Below are 17,500 nucleotides of genomic sequence, written 5' to 3'. Positions count from 1 at the left end.
CTGTGTGTGTGTGTGTGTGTGTGTGTGTGTGTGTGTGTGTGTGTTCTCCCTAAACGGGCCCCTCTGACGGGATTCGGGCCCCTGTTCCTCTGAAAGCTCCCGCCCCGCTCTGGCCTTTTCTTCTCCTAGCGAACGCTCAAAACAAGGTCTAAAGTTCAGAGTCTCTGATGTGCGGATCTGGGTCAAGTCTAGCATTCGGAGAGTTTCCCCGGAGCGTTTCTTCCTCCATGGCCTGCGACGGGTGAGTAGTTCTGCGCGTTGGGAAGAATGCGGCGTGTCGTGGGAGTCTGAGCTCGGCGCTCTCCGGATCGGCCGCTTATCGGATCTGGGATCAGTTTGGGCTTGTTATGGTGAAGTTCAGCTGTGGGCTTTAACACTGGCGTTGGGTTACACACACACACAGCCGTTTTCCTCCTCGTTCTGCTCCGGGAAACACTCGCTGGAGAGCCTCTGTGTCACTGCTACACCGATCCTTCTGGAAACATCAGATGTTTAGTGTCGGATCTGATTAAAAACACGGGCAAAAGTGTGTTTTCCAGAATACCAGTAACACTGTGTACCGGAATACTAGCGCTTTTACACACACACACACACAGTATGTGAATTCGAACATTTGACAAAATGTGCAATGTAGTGCACTCCTCCTCTTTATTATTTTTTTATTGGACTGGCGAGAGTTAAGGAATTTTAAGCGGTTATGTAATACATTTTTTATATCTGTTACTTGTTAAATTAAACATGCACATGTTACTGAGATCATATGCAAACGTGGCGTACTACTTTTGAAAATCAGTGTATTTTAGTTTAAAAGTAAAAAAAAATAAAGTTTTTACGTCTCTTATTTTCACCAAGGCTGACTTTATTTGGTTTAAAAAATACAGTAAACATACTGAAATATTATTTACAGTGTAAATCATCAGTTTTCTATGTGAATATACAGTAAAGTGTAATTTATTCCTGCGATCAAAGCTGTATTTTCAGCATCATTACTCCAGTCTTCAGTGTCACATGATCCTTCAGAAATCACTCTAATATGAGGATCTGATGCTCAAACATTTATGATTATTGTCAGTGTTGAAAACAGGATTCTTTGATGGATATAAAGTTAAAAAGAACAGAAACAGAATCTTTTGCAGTTTTGTGGCCTGTCCGAACACAGCCTGTGTTTAACAGCGGCTCATGGTTTCTGAATGGATGGTTTGTGTCTAAATGCATTTCATGTTCGGTGTGACTCATCTTCAGATCTTTACATTTATTTAACAATACAGAGTGTTTCAAAGCAGCTTTACAGAGATAACAGGAAAATAATGCAACAAAGTGTGTTTCCAGAAGAGAATAGCGTCACAGTCCAGCTTAAGTCAGTTCAGTGATGCTTCATTTTTGTTGTAAAAAGTTATTAATTTAGTTCATTTATATATATATAGGCGCTCTGGAGAAACAGTGATGTCATCGTCCAGCTCAGTTTTCATATAATAGTGTCAATGCAGGAGATCAATAATATTGTTTAATATTAAATGTCCCCAATTGAGGCGAAGAAGTTCATAAGCTTCATTCTGATCTGTGTTTATGCGCCTTAAGACATCAGCCAATCAGCAGAGAGCAGCTCATTTGCATAAAACAGCCTTGCATTTCTGTGCCATCGAGAGGATGAAGGATGATCATGCAAAACTGAATTAGGACAAGAAACATTGACTGACATTCTGAATTATGCAAGCCTTCAAACATCAGTGTGTTGTGATGTTGTGCGTCTCATTCTTCGGATGATATATTTGTGTTTTATGAAGCGTTGTGTTTACTGCTGAGCTTTCTTTTTCCCCTCACTCTTGGAAGAAGCTTTTGTTTTGCACAGACCACATTGTTAGAAATAACTGGTTGAAACTGGTTACACAATTCCTGATCGAACTCATAATATTCAGTCTCAGGGAAGTTAAATGTGGTTCATTCTTGAAGAACAGGGAAGTGAAACTTGGGTTGAAACAATATATCAACTATCACTACTTGACTATTATGCACAAAAAAGTGACAGTTGACAGTCTAGCACCACCCCTATAAATTGTACAAGAATTACCATTAAGTGCAGTGAAATATAAGTGAAGTGTATATATATATACAGTTTAAATTTATGAATCACTTACATTTAAATAAAAGAAACATCATTTTGTTTGAAATTTTTGTGTAAACTCTTCATAATTGTGATTCAAAATAATGGCCAACTAATCTGGTCTAACTAATCTGTACCTATAATAGTCTTATGTAAAATGTAATGTTTTAGTTATTTATTTAAAGTTTTTTTGTTCTTTTTTTATTTTGCTAATCGTTTTGCATTTATTTGGAAAAATAATACATGTATAATATTTCATATAGCCTATATATACAGTGCTAAGTAGTAACTGATTAACTGTAATCAGATTCTTAAAATTAAGCTCTGTAATTGCATTATATTATGCAATTAAAATACTAAAGGCCACATAATTGTAGCACAAGAATAAAATGTCTGTTTTTAGCATCTTTGAAAATAAACACAAGTAGTGCAGTTCATCACTTAAACAGGCATTTGACCGACGAAGTACATTAATGTTCCACACAGGGAACACAAAACACCAACCTTATTCACATCATTCTCTATAGGGCACAGCTGATTGGTTCCTGCTGTATCAGTAGCCAATGAGCTCGCTCGCTGCTCAACCTTTAAATACTTGGTCTGCATTCGCTGTAGCAGTTGCAGCACTTTCAGAAACCCTCCACCTTCCCCAGCTCCACCTGTATAGATCTGCTACGTCTGTTCGTTTATGCTATATTGTACAGAAGCAGCATGTCTTACTTGCTCTGCAACAGCAATAACCAGCAGAAATAGCAGCAGCGGTGGCAGAAATAGTTGCAGCGGCGGCAGAAATAGCAGCAGCAGTGGCAGAAATAGCAGCAGCGGTGGCAGAAATAGTTGCAGCGGCGGCAGAAATAGCAGCAGCAGTGGCAGAAATAGCAGCAGCGGCGGCAGAAATAGCAGCAGCGGTGGCAGAAATAGTTGCAGCGGTGGCAGAAATAGCAGCAGCGGCGGCAGAAATAGCAGCAGCGGTGGCAGAAATAGTTGCAGCGGTGGCAGAAATAGTTGCAGCGGTGGCAGAAATAGCAGCGGCGACAGAAATAGCAGCGGCGACAGAAATAGCAGCAGCGGTGGCAGAAATAGCAGCAGCGGTGGCAGAAATAGCAGCAGCGGTGGCAGAAATAGTTGCAGCGGTGGCAGAAATAGCAGCGGTGGCAGAAATAGTTGCAGCGGCGGCAGAAATAGCAGCGGCGACAGAAATAGCAGCAGCGGTGGCAGAAATAGTTGCAGCGGTGGCAGAAATAGCAGCGGCGGCAGAAATAGCAGCGGCGACAGAAATAGCAGCAGCGGTGGCAGAAATAGTTGCAGCGGTGGCAGAAATAGCAGCGGTGGCAGAAATAGTTGCAGCGGTGGCAGAAATAGTTGCAGCGGCGGCAGAAATAGCAGCGGCGACAGAAATAGTTGCAGCGGTGGCAGAAATAGTTGCAGCGGCGGCAGAAATAGCAGCGGCGACAGAAATAGCAGCAGCGGTGGCAGAAATAGCAGCGGCGGCAGAAATAGCAGCGGCGGCAGAAATAGCAGCAGCAGTGGCAGAAATAGTTGCAGCGGCGGCAGAAATAGCAGCGGCGACAGAAATAGTTGCAGCGGTGGCAGAAATAGTTGCAGCGGCGGCAGAAATAGCAGCGGCGACAGAAATAGCAGCAGCGGTGGCAGAAATAGCAGCGGCGGCAGAAATAGCAGCGGCGGCGGCAGAAATAGTTGCAGCGGCAGCAGAAATAGCAGCAGCGGCGACAGAAATAGCTGCAGCGGCAGCAGAAATAGAAAGGGCAGCAGCAGGAGAAACAGCGGCAGAAAAGCAGCAGCGGCAGAAATGGCAGCAGCAGGAGAAAGGGCAGCGCGGCAGAAATAGCAGCAGAAAAGCAGCAGTGGCAGAAATGGCAGCGCGGCAGAAATGGCAGCAGCGGCAGAAATGGCGGCAGAAATGGCAGCGCGGCAGAAATGGCAGCAGCGGCAGAAATGGCGGCAGAAATGGCAGCAGCGGCAGAAATAGCAGCAGTGGCAGAAATAGAAACAGCGGCAGAAATAGGGGCAGCAGCAGAAATAGCAGCAGCGGCGGCAGAAATAGCAGCAGAAAAGCAGCAGTGGCAGAAATGGCAGCAGTGGCAGAAATAGAAACAGCGGCAGAAATAGGGGCAGCAGCAGAAATAGCAGCGGCGGCGGCAGAAATAGCAGCGGCGGCGGCAGAAATAGCAGCGGCGGCGGCAGAAATAGTTGCAGCGGCAGCAGAAATAGCAGCAGCGGCGACAGAAATAGAAAGGGCAGCAGCAGGAGAAACAGCGGCAGAAAAGCAGCAGCGGCAGAAATGGCAGCAGCAGGAGAAAGGGCAGCGCGGCAGAAATAGCAGCAGAAAAGCAGCAGTGGCAGAAATGGCAGCGCGGCAGAAATGGCAGCAGCGGCAGAAATAGAAACAGCGGCAGAAAAGCAGCGGCAGAAAAGCAGCAGCAGCGGCAGTAATAACAGAAATAATAACAGCAGCATAGCAGATCTATTCCGCCAAGATCAAACCGATCAACAATGTCATATTCATTACCATCCCGAACACTCAGAGTTGTCATGACAGAAGTGTTTTCAAACAAACAGTGTTTTTTTTTTATTTGCCAAATGTAAACCCCTTTCTTAACATAAAGCCAGATTTATTTACATAGCCCAATATCCCTAATCACAATCCAAACAACATCCAATCCTGTTTGGTTGAGCACTTGAAAATTCTGCTTCATTTTCCTATAAATCATTAGAAAGGTCTAAAGTTGTATTATAAAGTATTACATTTAATATGAAAAAAAAAACTAATGGATTTGCATGTTTACTTTTTTTATTTTATTTTTTTATTACCCAAATAGGGTATTGTGAGCATTAGTACATGTTTCATTCATACTAAATAGCACTTCACATATTTAAAAAGTTTCGTTTTGATTTTAAAGGTTCAACATTTCCATGAATTTACTGATTCTGTTCAGTCGATTTGTGTGTGTGTGTGTGAGAGTGTCGTGGGTGAAGGATTGATATTGATGTGGCGACTGATGTACTGATCACAGCGTCTTCAAGGAATCTGAATGAAGCTCCTCCTGCTTTTGTTCTCCTGCTCACACACACACACACACACACACACACACACACACACACGCACATGCATGCGTTTCTGCATGCTACGCCATGCATCTCTACTGCTGTTTGTTATCTGTTCCTCTCGCTGAGCAAAACAAGCCTATCGCTTCCAGGAAGAACATGATGACCTGGAGAATAACACACACGTATTATTATCATTATTATTATAGCTGCTAGAAATGCTTTTAGCGTGACTATTCATGGAAACCAGATCTCGTCATATTTTGTTTCTTTCCCTCTGTTCGTCATTGCTCTCGTTCTGCGTGACCTTTGACCTGTAAATGCTCATTTCATTATGCAGTGTGTTTCTGTAACTGTGTCTGAGCTCAATGCAACATTCATTGTTTTTCACATCTCACTCTTTATTAGTGTAATTGACACCGTTAGTTAACAGATGGGTTGATTAACATGTGCAAAAAGATTGTTTATTTCTTCTTTAACTGGTTGTTTTATTGGTAACACTTTACAATAAGGTTCATTAGTTAACATGACCTAAGAAAGAACAATACTTCCACAGCATTTATTAATCTTAGTTGATATTCATTTCAACATTTACTAATGCATTATTAAAATCAAAGCTTGTATTTGTTAACGTTATTTAATGCACTGTGAACTAACATGACCAGCTGTATTTTTATTACCTAACATTAACAAATATTAATAAATACAGTAACAAATGTATTGCTCATGGTTAGTTAATACATTAACTAATACACCTTATTGTAAAGTGTTACCGTTTTATTCATATGCATCTCTCTTTCGGTCTGCGTTCTCCATGTGCAACAGCTGGTGTTTTGCTGTGGATAAAAGCATCTGGTAAATGCATAAATGCAGTGTATTATGTAAAAATGTTTCGTCCACTGGTCTCTCGTGTCTGTGCGAGATGTTTGAGTAGATGAGGTGTATTTTCTGACCGCTTCTCTCGTGTTCGAAGGACTTATTTAGTAAGATTATGCCTGAAAAGGTTTTGGATGTTACTTTAAAAAAGAATTGTGTAATAAGACTTTTTTTTTTTTATTGTATTTATATGACATTTGTATTTTTGTAATTGAATTTTTGCCATGAAAATAGTATTGTATGCTGACATGGCATTAAATGAAACCCTCTCTGGTGTTCTCAGTGATGGATGCCATGGCCGTGAGCACGTCAGCGGCGGGTCCCGATGAGTTCGACCGCAACGCGCCGCGCATCTGTGGAGTGTGTGGAGACAAAGCCTCCGGTTTCCACTTCAACGCCATGACCTGCGAGGGCTGCAAGGGCTTCTTCAGGTAAACCTCTGTCATTACCACCAGATCAGGGACGAACGGGGATTTACATGTCTGTGGTGAATAATGCTGCTGTTTTTGAATAGATTTTTAACCCTTGTGCGTGCTTCATTTGCGGTTTACACTGTTTACAAAATGTAATTCGGTAAAAAAAAATGTAATTTGACTCAGTTTATTAATGTTTTTGCTGTTTTTAGGGGATTGATTATATTTTTTACATTTTATATAAATAAATATTTTTTAAATAAAATTGTTTTTATAAAACAAAACAAAAAGGGCTTCTTCAGGTAAACGTCTCGTCCGTTACAATCAGATCATGGACAAACTGGGATTTACATTTCTGTGGTGAATAATGCCCGATCTACACATGTGCATTTAAAGGTGCAGTGTGTAATATTTAGGAGGATCTGTAGACAAATGCAATATCATATACATAATTATGTGTTCAGTGGTGTATAAAGACCTTACATAATGAACCATTATGCTTTTATTAGCTTAGAATCAGGCATTTCTCTCTACACACACCGCGGGTCCGCTTACATCCACATGTTTCTACGGTGGCCCTGAGCGGACAAACGCGTTTCGTCACTATGTTGTTCTTCGTGTAAAGAAGCTGCTAAAGTCAGCGAATAAAACACTGACACAATGATGAACAAAGTAACAATAATATTCACAATAACATATCGTTTTACTGAATAATTAAGTAAACCTAATTGCTTAATCTTTGTAAAGAAACCTCATTGCTTAACTGGCTACTCTCTGCTGTCTCAGACGACGACATCACTTCCTGTCGGCCACCGTAACTTCTGTTGGGTGCAATTCACAACCTCACCACTAGATGCTGCTAAAACTTACACACTGCAGCTTTAAGGTGTTTGAAGGTCAAAAAAAGGATAACAGTAGATTCTTAAACATGAGAATCAGTATAAGTGTTGCAATGAATGATCCACACTACAAAATTGAAATGCAGAATGTTTATGCTTATTGTTGACAAAACACAATCACATATTCGAAATGGGAATGACCTTTTGAATAGTTATTTTGCATAGATGTTACATTTCAATCAAACGCCAATGCAATCCTTCTGAGTAATTAGTGTGAGCATCAAAGATCAGTTTTAGAAACTTGTTTCTTTCCTAAATCAGTGTTTTTGGACTAATCTGTTCATTTATTGGTTCAATTGCTCACTCATAATGACAGTCACGTGTCGCCACCTACTGGCTTAATGATGCAAGTTGCACAAACACAGACAAGCGGAGTGATACAAATAGTGAATCCCAGTGCTGATACTAGTGAAATATTCAAACACAGTCGAGGTATACAAATAAACAAATCTCATCCGTTCCCATCAGATCATGGACAAACTGTGGTGAATAATGTACTATTCGTGTTTAGCTTATTTAATGGATTTAATTAGTGCTGGGCAACGATTAATCGCATCCAAAATAAAAGTTTGTGTTTACATAAGATATGTGTGTGTACTGTGTATAATTATTTTGTATAATAGTGTAACAATATATTGCAATACAAAAATGCAACAATGTGTCGTGGATAGTTCACCCAAAATAAAAGATTCCTTTGTGAGAAGTTTTAGTGTCAGTCCTACACTAAACTCTTATATATAATGCTGAAAATGCAGTGGGGGAATATTAGTGGCTCCTGATATCTGATGTTACCAGTAAAAAGTGTCCTACATTATTTGAAATATATCTAGTCAGAGTAAAGCATATTCGTCTACAATAATCCTGTGTTTTCAGCTTCAGAATCATGAATATTGTTATTCTGGAGTCTCTATTGTCCTGTGCTTTGGGTTTCAGCACCAAGTCCAAAAGCCTGTTCATTCACACACACAATGCAATATCAAATTTAGCATTTTAATCAACAGTGCATTTTTTGCTAATCTTTTATCATATGTCTTGGAGTATCGCAATAATATCGTATCGTGAATCGTGACAGTACACACACACACACACACACACACATATATTACGTAAACACAAACTTTTATTTTGGATGTGATTAATCATTGCCCAGCACTAATATTAACATGTTCCCTGAGGTTCACTTTATTAAAGTGACTATTATTTTCAACCCTGTGTCTGAAATGATCCGTTTTTAAGGCGTGGCTCCTTTAAGGCTTGTCAGTAATTATGATTGGCTGACGGCATTGCATAGAAAACCACATCAACGGCCACTCGCCATCGCATGCGAGTAAGTGTTATTAAAACATGATCCATATAAAACTGTCATTTACAGATGAAGAATTATGAAATATTTACCGGTTTGTGATGCAGGTCAAATACAGTCTCTCAACAGAAGCTTCTCTGCCAACTGTTCATTACACTGTTCACATGTGTAATTATACTGCGGTTCAAAAACACTTATTTTTTAAAAGAAGAAATGCTTTTATTCATCAAGGACACACTAAATGGACCAAAAGTGACTGTAACATTTATAATGTTATAAAAGATTTCCCTTGTCAATTAAATTCTGTTCTATTCAGCCAAAGAAACCTGAAAAACAATATGAACCGTTTTCAATAATTAATAATTGAATGAATTATTCCAAACGTTTGAACAGTACAGTAGTGTATGATATTCCAGGTTGCATTTATTAAAGCTGAAATCTTCATAAAAACATAAAGGCATGATTGCCTCCTGCGTTCTGTGAGGACAGTGAAGCGACTGGTGTTGTTGTGAACCGTTGTCGTATATCCGGCAAGTCCTCTCAAAGGTCAGTGGTTCTGGAGGACCTCATCACACCTTTGCTTTAATGGCCATGCTGAAAAATATCTGCTTATGTAACCTAATGGACTGACTGTTTAAAGCCGTGGTTGATTATGATTTCACTTTTCTAACTTTAGTGAGTGTGTAATGTTGCTGTTTGAGCATAAACAACATCTGCAAAGTTACGACGCTCAAAGTTCAAAGCAAAGGGAGAGATTTGCTTTTAAAGAAATCGCTTTTTAAGGACTACAACAAACGGCTGGAAGGAACTACACAAGCAGGGCCGGCTCTAGCCCTTCGCCTATAGCAATCGCCGGCCCTGTACACAAGCTTCCTCCCGGGTTAGTGACATCACAAACACTAAAATCTACATAAGCCCCGCCCCCTGAACACGCAGTGCATGTTGAGAAGAGGAAGAGTTGTTGTAGTCGAGCACATTTATTTTCACACGCAATACAGTTCGTAACACAAATGCAATCGCATGTCAGTCTGTGTGCGTCTCACAACAGTTCCACACAGCGATTTATAGATTATCATGACAGAATATGCTAATTGAAGATAGTTAACTCCACATCAGCTGCATAAATACATCAACTAACCGCTCAGAGATGTCCTGTTGCTTCTACATGTTGTCACTTCTTCTCGAGTCTCTCCATCTTTGTCCGACTCCAGTTTAAACATAAAAGGCAGAACAGTTTCTGACATTTCAGTGCGTGTCTGTGTGAGGTAATCGGAGCTGCTAACACACACACACACACACACACTAGCTCTTGTAGCTCCGCCCTCTGCGCCGGGAGCAGCAGCTGATTTGCATTTAAAGGGACTTAAGCTTAAGCTTATTTCACCTTTGGTGTGAAAGGGTCTTTACATTTGCCCAAAAACACTTTTTTTGTTATAAAATGCCCAGACCAGGTCAGAAAAAGTAACGCAAAAGTAATGTTATGCATTACTTTTCTTAAAAAGTAACTAAGTAACATACTTTTTAAGGGAGTAACGCAATGTTGTAATGCATTACTTTTCAAAGTAACTTTGAACACTGATCGTCACATCTGCTGTCGACAGATAAACTGCTTGTCGCTGGAATCTTATCACATCGCATATGGTGAAGACACGGTGTAAAATGGAATCCAGAATAATTCAAATGGAATTTTGAAAAAAATAAAATGGAATTTGGGGGAAAAATAAAACAGATAGACAAAGGGTCGTACATATGTTAATGAGCTCATGGTCATTCATTATTTATAAATCCTGTTTTTCGTCATGCATCCACGTAAATGTCCACTCTGTGTTCTAGATCAGTGTGGGAAGCACATGTTGAGGATGAAGGATCTTCAGGTGTCTGTCAGATGGCACGTTCTCTCTTTAAAGCACGTTTGTTTCTGTGATTTACTGATTTAGATGTTTTTGGAGTGACCTATGCATTGAATACTGGAGCAGATCCTCATTTTCCTCAGTTTTGGTCATGGGTTTGATTCCCGGTGAACGCATTAACCTTGTGTGCTTTGTAAAGCATCTGTCAAATGCATAAATGTAAAGCTATTTATTAGGGATGCTCCGATCGATCGGAATCTGCCGATAATCATATTCAAGGGCTCGATCGGAAGTCACTTAATTTGGCCGATCTCACAAACCGATCGCAATTTAATGATGTAAAACCGCCCAATGTGCATGTAAACAGTACATTTACATTTATTCATTTAGCAGACGCTTTTATCCAAAGCGACTTACAAATGAAAACAATAGAAGCAGCTAAACTAACAATAGGACAACAATATGCAATTGCTTAATCTAACGCAGTACGTGTACGTTATTTAATTTTTTTTAATAAAGATAATAGATATAGAATAGAAGATGGTGTTCGTATTAATGCATTAATTGTTGCCGAAAAAGATGCGTCTTCAGCCGTTTCTTGAAAATGGCCACGGACTGAGCCGCTCTGGTTGAGTTGGGCAGGTCATTCCTCCAGCAGGGAACAGTCCAGGTGAAGGTGAGGGTTCTTCATCCAGCCAGAAATGTCTGTCAATCAGGTTGAGATACGAATTGCTACCGTCTGATCATCCGGCTGAAATGAGAGGTAGAGTTGTGTGTCAGCAGCGTAGCAGCGATCTAGCACTCCAGTAGCTAGATGATAGCAGTGATGGGAAAAGCCATGTTTCTGAATGACAGATCCCAGTGAGGACATGTAGATGGAGAAGAGAAGCGGTCCCAGCACTGAGCCCTGAGGCACTCCAGTAGCTAGATGATAGCAGTGATGGGATAAACCATGTTTCTGAATGACAGATCCCAGTGAGGACATGTAGATGTAGAAGAGAAGCGGTCCCAGCACTGAGCCCTGAGGCACTCCAGTAGCTAGATGATAGCAGTGATGGGAAAACCCTGTTTCTGAATGACAGATCCTAGTGAGGACATGTAGATGTAGAAGAGAAGCGGTCCCAGCACTGAGCCCTGAGGCACTCCAGTAGCTAGATGATAGCAGTGATGGGAAAGACCATGTTTCTGAATGACAGATCCTAGTGAGGACATGTAGATGTAGAAGAGAAGCAGTCCCAGCACTGAGCCCTGAGGCACTCCAGTAGCTAGATGATAACAGTGATGGGAGAAACCATGTTTCTGAATGACAGATCCTAGTGAGGACATGTAGATGGAGAAGAGAAGCAGTCCCAGCACTGAGCCCTGAGGCACTCCAGTAGCTAGATGATAGCAGTGATGGGATAAACCATATTTCTGAATGACAGATCCCAGTGATGACATGTAGATGGAGAAGAGAAGCGGTCCCAGCACTGAGCCCTGAGGCACTCCAGTAGCTAGATGATAACAGTGATGGGAGAAACCATGTTTCTGAATGACAGATCCTAGTGAGGACATGTAGATGTAGAAGAGAAGCGGTCCCAGCACTGAGCCCTGAGGCACTCCAGTAGCTAGATGATAGCAGTGATGGGAAAAACCATGTTTCTGAATGACAGATCCTAGTGAGGACATGTAGATGGAGAAGAGAAGTGGTCCCAGCACTGAGCCCTGAGGCACTCCAGTAGCTAATACTGATGATGCCACATTCTGCTTTTTAACTTCGTGAAACATAGGTAAACCATAGTAAATCACACATATTTATTTAGAGCAGGTTGTCTCGATTCAAACAAACCCACACAAAACATAACATGATGCGTAGATCTGGAGAAAATCCTCACGGAGTGACATTGACGTGACGTTTCGCTAAAGCAATGGGACTTCCAGGATCGTTTTTTTTTTTTTTTTTTTTTACGTGACTTGAAAGTTCAACCAATGGAAACTGTGGATCTTTCATTGATCTCTCATCTCAAAAAATAAAATAAAAATATCTGGTTTGGTGGATAAAGGGACGATGTGTAGAGACCAAGCGGCAACCTTATGATCTCTCTTGAATCCAACACTGAAGTGACTTAAACTGCAGTTCATCGACTGGCCAGTAGAGACCGGCTGCAAAAGAAACTCAATCCCATAGACTCGCATGTTAAAATGCCCAACTTTACAGCAGAAATAAACATGTTTACAGCCTGGTGCAAAAAGTGGTTTTGGTCTATATAGCTAATTTTACCCTTCATGACGACTGTGACGGGGGTGAATGTTTTTATAACTCATCCGTTTAAATTATATTAAGCCTTAAAGTTCTGCATAATTAAGGGCGTGGCCACTTGAGTGACAGGTGGATTGCCGCTGATGTCACTGCTAGCCGTTTGTCTGTTAGCGTCACGTCACCTCAGCTAATCCACCTCGCTGCACATGTTCAATTATCCGGGAGTGACGCTAACAAGATGGCGACATCCGGCTCCGCCCACTTTGGGCTTCAAAAATGCTCTTCAGAAACACTAGGGTGACGTCACGCCCATATTTTACAGTCTATGGTAGAGACCAATCAGACACTGTTTTACAGCTAGAACACGCTTGGATTGGACAGATCGCTCAGATTGACAGGTCTGGATTTACCAGCGCTGGAAGATCATCACTCATCAGCCAGGATCTTGTTACTTGTTCTATGTAATTATAAATATTTTATGATTTGTGGTGTTTACACATGAAAGAAGTTATTTTTAATTGCTTTGAGATATCAGGACTAAATTTGGCCCGGAAGCGGTTCACATGTTAGTGAACACGCCCAAACTGGATTTTATGACTTGTCATGTATACTTTTATAATAGTAATCAATGTCAAGCATGAGGAACAAAAATAATAACATACATTTTTCTGGGGTTTTCCCAGCAGCGATGTAACAAAAGAACCTCCAAACATGAATAAAATCTATTTCCTTTAGAAAAAAAACAAGATATCAACAAGTACAAGTCATTTGATAGAAAACCTTTCAAAGTTTAGAGTTATAATTACACCACTTGAAATCACGTGAACTCATTAAAATGCCTTCAGGGTGTGAGGGGTTAACAGAGCTTATTCAAGGCTCGACTGTAAAAATCCTGACTGGAGCATCTTGAGTGTTTATTAGAAAAAAATTAGTTTTGACCTGTGACGTATTAACGGCCAGCATTTATAATAATCTGACAGTTTTCTTTCACCGTCACCGTCAAAACATGTCTGGCTCTTTTGCTCTGATCACATGGTGTGTTTACAGATGATAGAGGTGTGTGTGTGTTGTTGTGTCATTGCTTTTATTTAGTAAAGGGGTGTGTGCACTGTATATGTATATAAATATAAACTTAATTTTAATATATTTAATATATAATATATATACACACGCGCACACACACACACTTATTATATACGTCTCTTAAATATTGTATTATATTAAAATCATATATATTCATATTTAACATTTGTATGAATATAAACAACAATTTATATATATTTTATATTTATGGATTAGAAAAATACCTAATGTTGTTATATACTTATTACATATAATTTTTTTTTATATATAAATTAAAAATATGCATAAAGTCCTTGTTATCGTGACCAACTCATTAGAATGCGTCTCAGTTTCACCATGTCTCTTGCATGTTGCATATGTTGTAATATGTTGTGTTTTTATCTACCAGATTGACCTGTACAGTTGTCAGTGATTTCTAACGTGTGTGTGTGTGTGTGTGTGTGTCTCTCAGGCGCAGTATGAAGCGCAAGGCCAGCTTTACCTGCCCGTTCAGCGGAAACTGCTCCATCACCAAAGACAACCGGCGTCACTGCCAGGCCTGTCGTCTGAAGCGCTGCGTCGACATCGGCATGATGAAGGAGTGTGAGTGTCACCAGAGGTCAGAGGTCACGGCCTGGGTCGCCAGAGCCCATAAACACAGGGCAAACAATCATCATGTGAAAGAACGACCACAATGCCTTCAGACCGACGCACAAACACACTAGAGATCAGACTCATGCACAAACACTGACATCTAAAGTCAGATTAAACACACTAAATTTGATTAAAATTGATATATACTTTTGCTTTAAATAAATAAAAAGAAACATTAAAATACATAAGAAATATTCAAAAAATATTTTTTTTTAAATAATTAATACTTCTAACAGTGAGTGCTAAAGGCTCAGTGGAAAAGTTTAGTGAAGCAATGTAAAAATAAACATAAGATTAACATTATTTAAATATTTTTATAATTTGAATCAAATTTAAAGTACATTTAATTTAACCTGTTAAGTGTCACCCCCCTAAACACGCCTTAGGAGTATGAAAATATTATTGTTGCAAATTGATAAATTACGGCTCCTCTGTAAGTTAAATTAAAAAAAATTAATTTAAATATGGAAACTAGAGATTGTAAGCTTTCAAATGATATATAGTTTGTCAATATTAGTTTAGGTTTAGTATTGGATATTACTGTTTTAAAAATGTAATGGATTTGGGCCCGGTGACACTTAAGAGGTTAAATAAATGATAATTAATCAGATAAATAAATAAAAACATTAAAATAATTAAGAATTATCCAAATAAATTAAACTATTTGATTAAAATAAATAGTATATCTAACAAAGGAGTGCTAGTGGGTCAGTGGAAAAGTTCAGGGAGAAGCCGTGTAAAAAATAAATAAATAAAAGAACTTTAAATAACAGACAATTGATTAAAATAAATTAATACATTTGATTAAAACAAATAAATGCTACATCGAACAGTACAGCACTAAAGCGAGGAGGAAAAAACGTGTAATGCAATAAAAGTGAAATGTTATATTTTACACATTTATAATATAAATAGCATATTTGAGGTCTAAGCGATTACATTCTCACCTAAAGCCTCTTAAACGGCGTTCCGTGACGCAATAACAGCAGTGTTTGTCAAACAGTGGGTTCGCTTCCCCACCAATGACGCTTTCTGTGAGAAAAGATCCGGCAGGAACGAGCGGAGTGATACGAACTGTGAAACGGTTTCTGTATGATATTAGTAGAATGTTGCATTGCTGGAAAAGGCTCTCAGCCAATCAGATTCGAGAACCAGAATTAGCTGTATAATTATGTATTTTTTTTATGTAAGATTATCTGTCTTTTTATTTTTAACCCTCATCTTTGCCTCGGGTCATTTTTTAAAATTGAGTGTTCATCAGAGAGTCCATCTAGAGTCATGAAATATCATGTTATTATTATTTTCCACACGAGGTCAAAGACTCCCGATGTAAGATATTTAGAGCTGAATTGTGAGTTATTTTGAATTTAAGTTGAAAGAATGTGAGGAATGTGCTTAAATTACTATTTGTATTATTTTTTTATTGATCAAATCTAGTAATTTAAAGGTAAATAAAATAAAAAATAACAAAAAATCTCGGAAAAAGTTTAATTAAAATAGAAAAACTTTCTGGACAAAAAAGAAAAGTATTATAAATAATTTTAGGTGTTTCGGCTCATTTTGACCCGCGAGGGAAAGATTTGTTACAAAGTGTGACGCCGTCATTTTCATATGAGAGATGTTTTGTATGTTGTGCAGGGTGATTATGACCACATTTAATTATACATTTAATGATTATTTTAACAGCAAGTGTTCTGAGTGTTAGAAAGCGGCATCAATTAAAACATCTGCTTTGTTTCAGCGTAAACTGGTTGATTCCCGTCTTTGGAAGCGCACACACTCTCTCACACACAAACACACAGTTCATTTGAGGAAACATAGTTGCTGTTTCCAAACTCTGCTGAGAGAGAGAGAGAGAGAGAGCCAACAATGATGCTTTTTCTCCATGAAGTTGCACAATGGGCGACCCAGATTTCCCTCAGTTGTGGGAGAGGCCGGCCGCTACTTTAAGCGAAAACGGATACATTCAGGGCGTAAAAGAGTCTCTTTGTGTGTCGTATATACGCTCAGATGAGGACAGAAGGTCAGAGGTCAAAGGTCAGCGGTTTTATAGCCAGTGAGATGTTGATGTCACACTATAGGATACTGTGACGTCATCATGACATTCCGGAACATTCCAGTCTGGCTCTGATTGACAGGTCAGGATCCAGGATTCGTTACATGGATCTTTGAATCTCCCGATTGGGTAATTGATCCGACTAATCGTGTGTTTTCCTGTCGGGAACACCCTTTCATTCTACTAATTCTAATTCTTATAGTTCATATATGAAATAATGGAAGAAAAAATTATATTTATTTATATATATATATATATATATATATATATATATATATAAAAATTGAAGTTTTATTATTATATTTCCTGTTTTATTTTATAAATAAAAAGATAAGGATTTAAATATAGCATAATAAATCATATAATTGATAATATAGTAATAGAAATTCAATTATTTAATTTTATATACAAGTAAAAAATTAGTGATATAAAAGTTCCTGGTCTTATTGTTAAACAGTTTATTGGTGAAATAAACTGAGGAAAAAATGATATATATCATTGTCATAAATAATTTTTTATTTTTAAATAGAAGGAAAGTGGTTTATTTAAAATATACATAATATTTAAATGTAATATATTCATTTAGATTGTGTGTGTGTGGGTGTGTATATATATATATATATATATATATATAATTGTGTGTGTGCGTGTATATGTATGTGTGTGTATATATGATTATGTATGTGTGTTTCAATTATATTATATTTCACTTTTTTGACTTTTTACAAAAGTAATTGAAAGGTTGAAATAAACGTGTGTGTTCTTAATGAAATTAACTGTGAAACCGCAGTAATCTCTCATTAGTTTGTTCAAACTCCATTTTCCTGCCAACTAAATTTTTTCAGTTTAGTGTAAATGTGTGTTTGGAAACGGTTGAATCTCCCACAGATCCCCGACGGAGGCGTGCGACAGACACACACACACACTCACACACACACACACACACACACACACACACACACACACACACACACACACACA

At 38.9% G+C, this 17,500-nt stretch overlaps 1 protein-coding gene across 2 annotated transcripts in view; it reads left to right on the top strand.

Moving 5' to 3' along the window:
- Positions 1-17,500, top strand: part of vdra (vitamin D receptor a) — a 62,989-nt gene that overhangs the window by 34,873 nt on the left and 10,616 nt on the right. For both annotated transcript variants that reach the window (XM_056233310.1, XM_056233309.1), the window contains 2 exons: positions 6,327-6,474; positions 14,282-14,412. In XM_056233310.1, coding sequence (XP_056089285.1) covers positions 6,327-6,474; positions 14,282-14,412 — 279 coding nt within the window. The remainder of the gene's footprint in view (positions 1-6,326; positions 6,475-14,281; positions 14,413-17,500) is intronic.

The sequence above is a fragment of the Rhinichthys klamathensis genome, unplaced genomic scaffold, assembly GCF_029890125.1.
Source record: "Rhinichthys klamathensis goyatoka isolate OS25496 unplaced genomic scaffold, OSU_Roscu_1.1 h1tg000366l_1, whole genome shotgun sequence".
In the NCBI taxonomy this organism is placed as follows: domain Eukaryota; kingdom Metazoa; phylum Chordata; class Actinopteri; order Cypriniformes; family Leuciscidae; genus Rhinichthys; species Rhinichthys klamathensis.
Note: the sequence above shows the minus strand (reverse complement) of the source record. Positions and strands in the feature narration are given on the sequence as shown.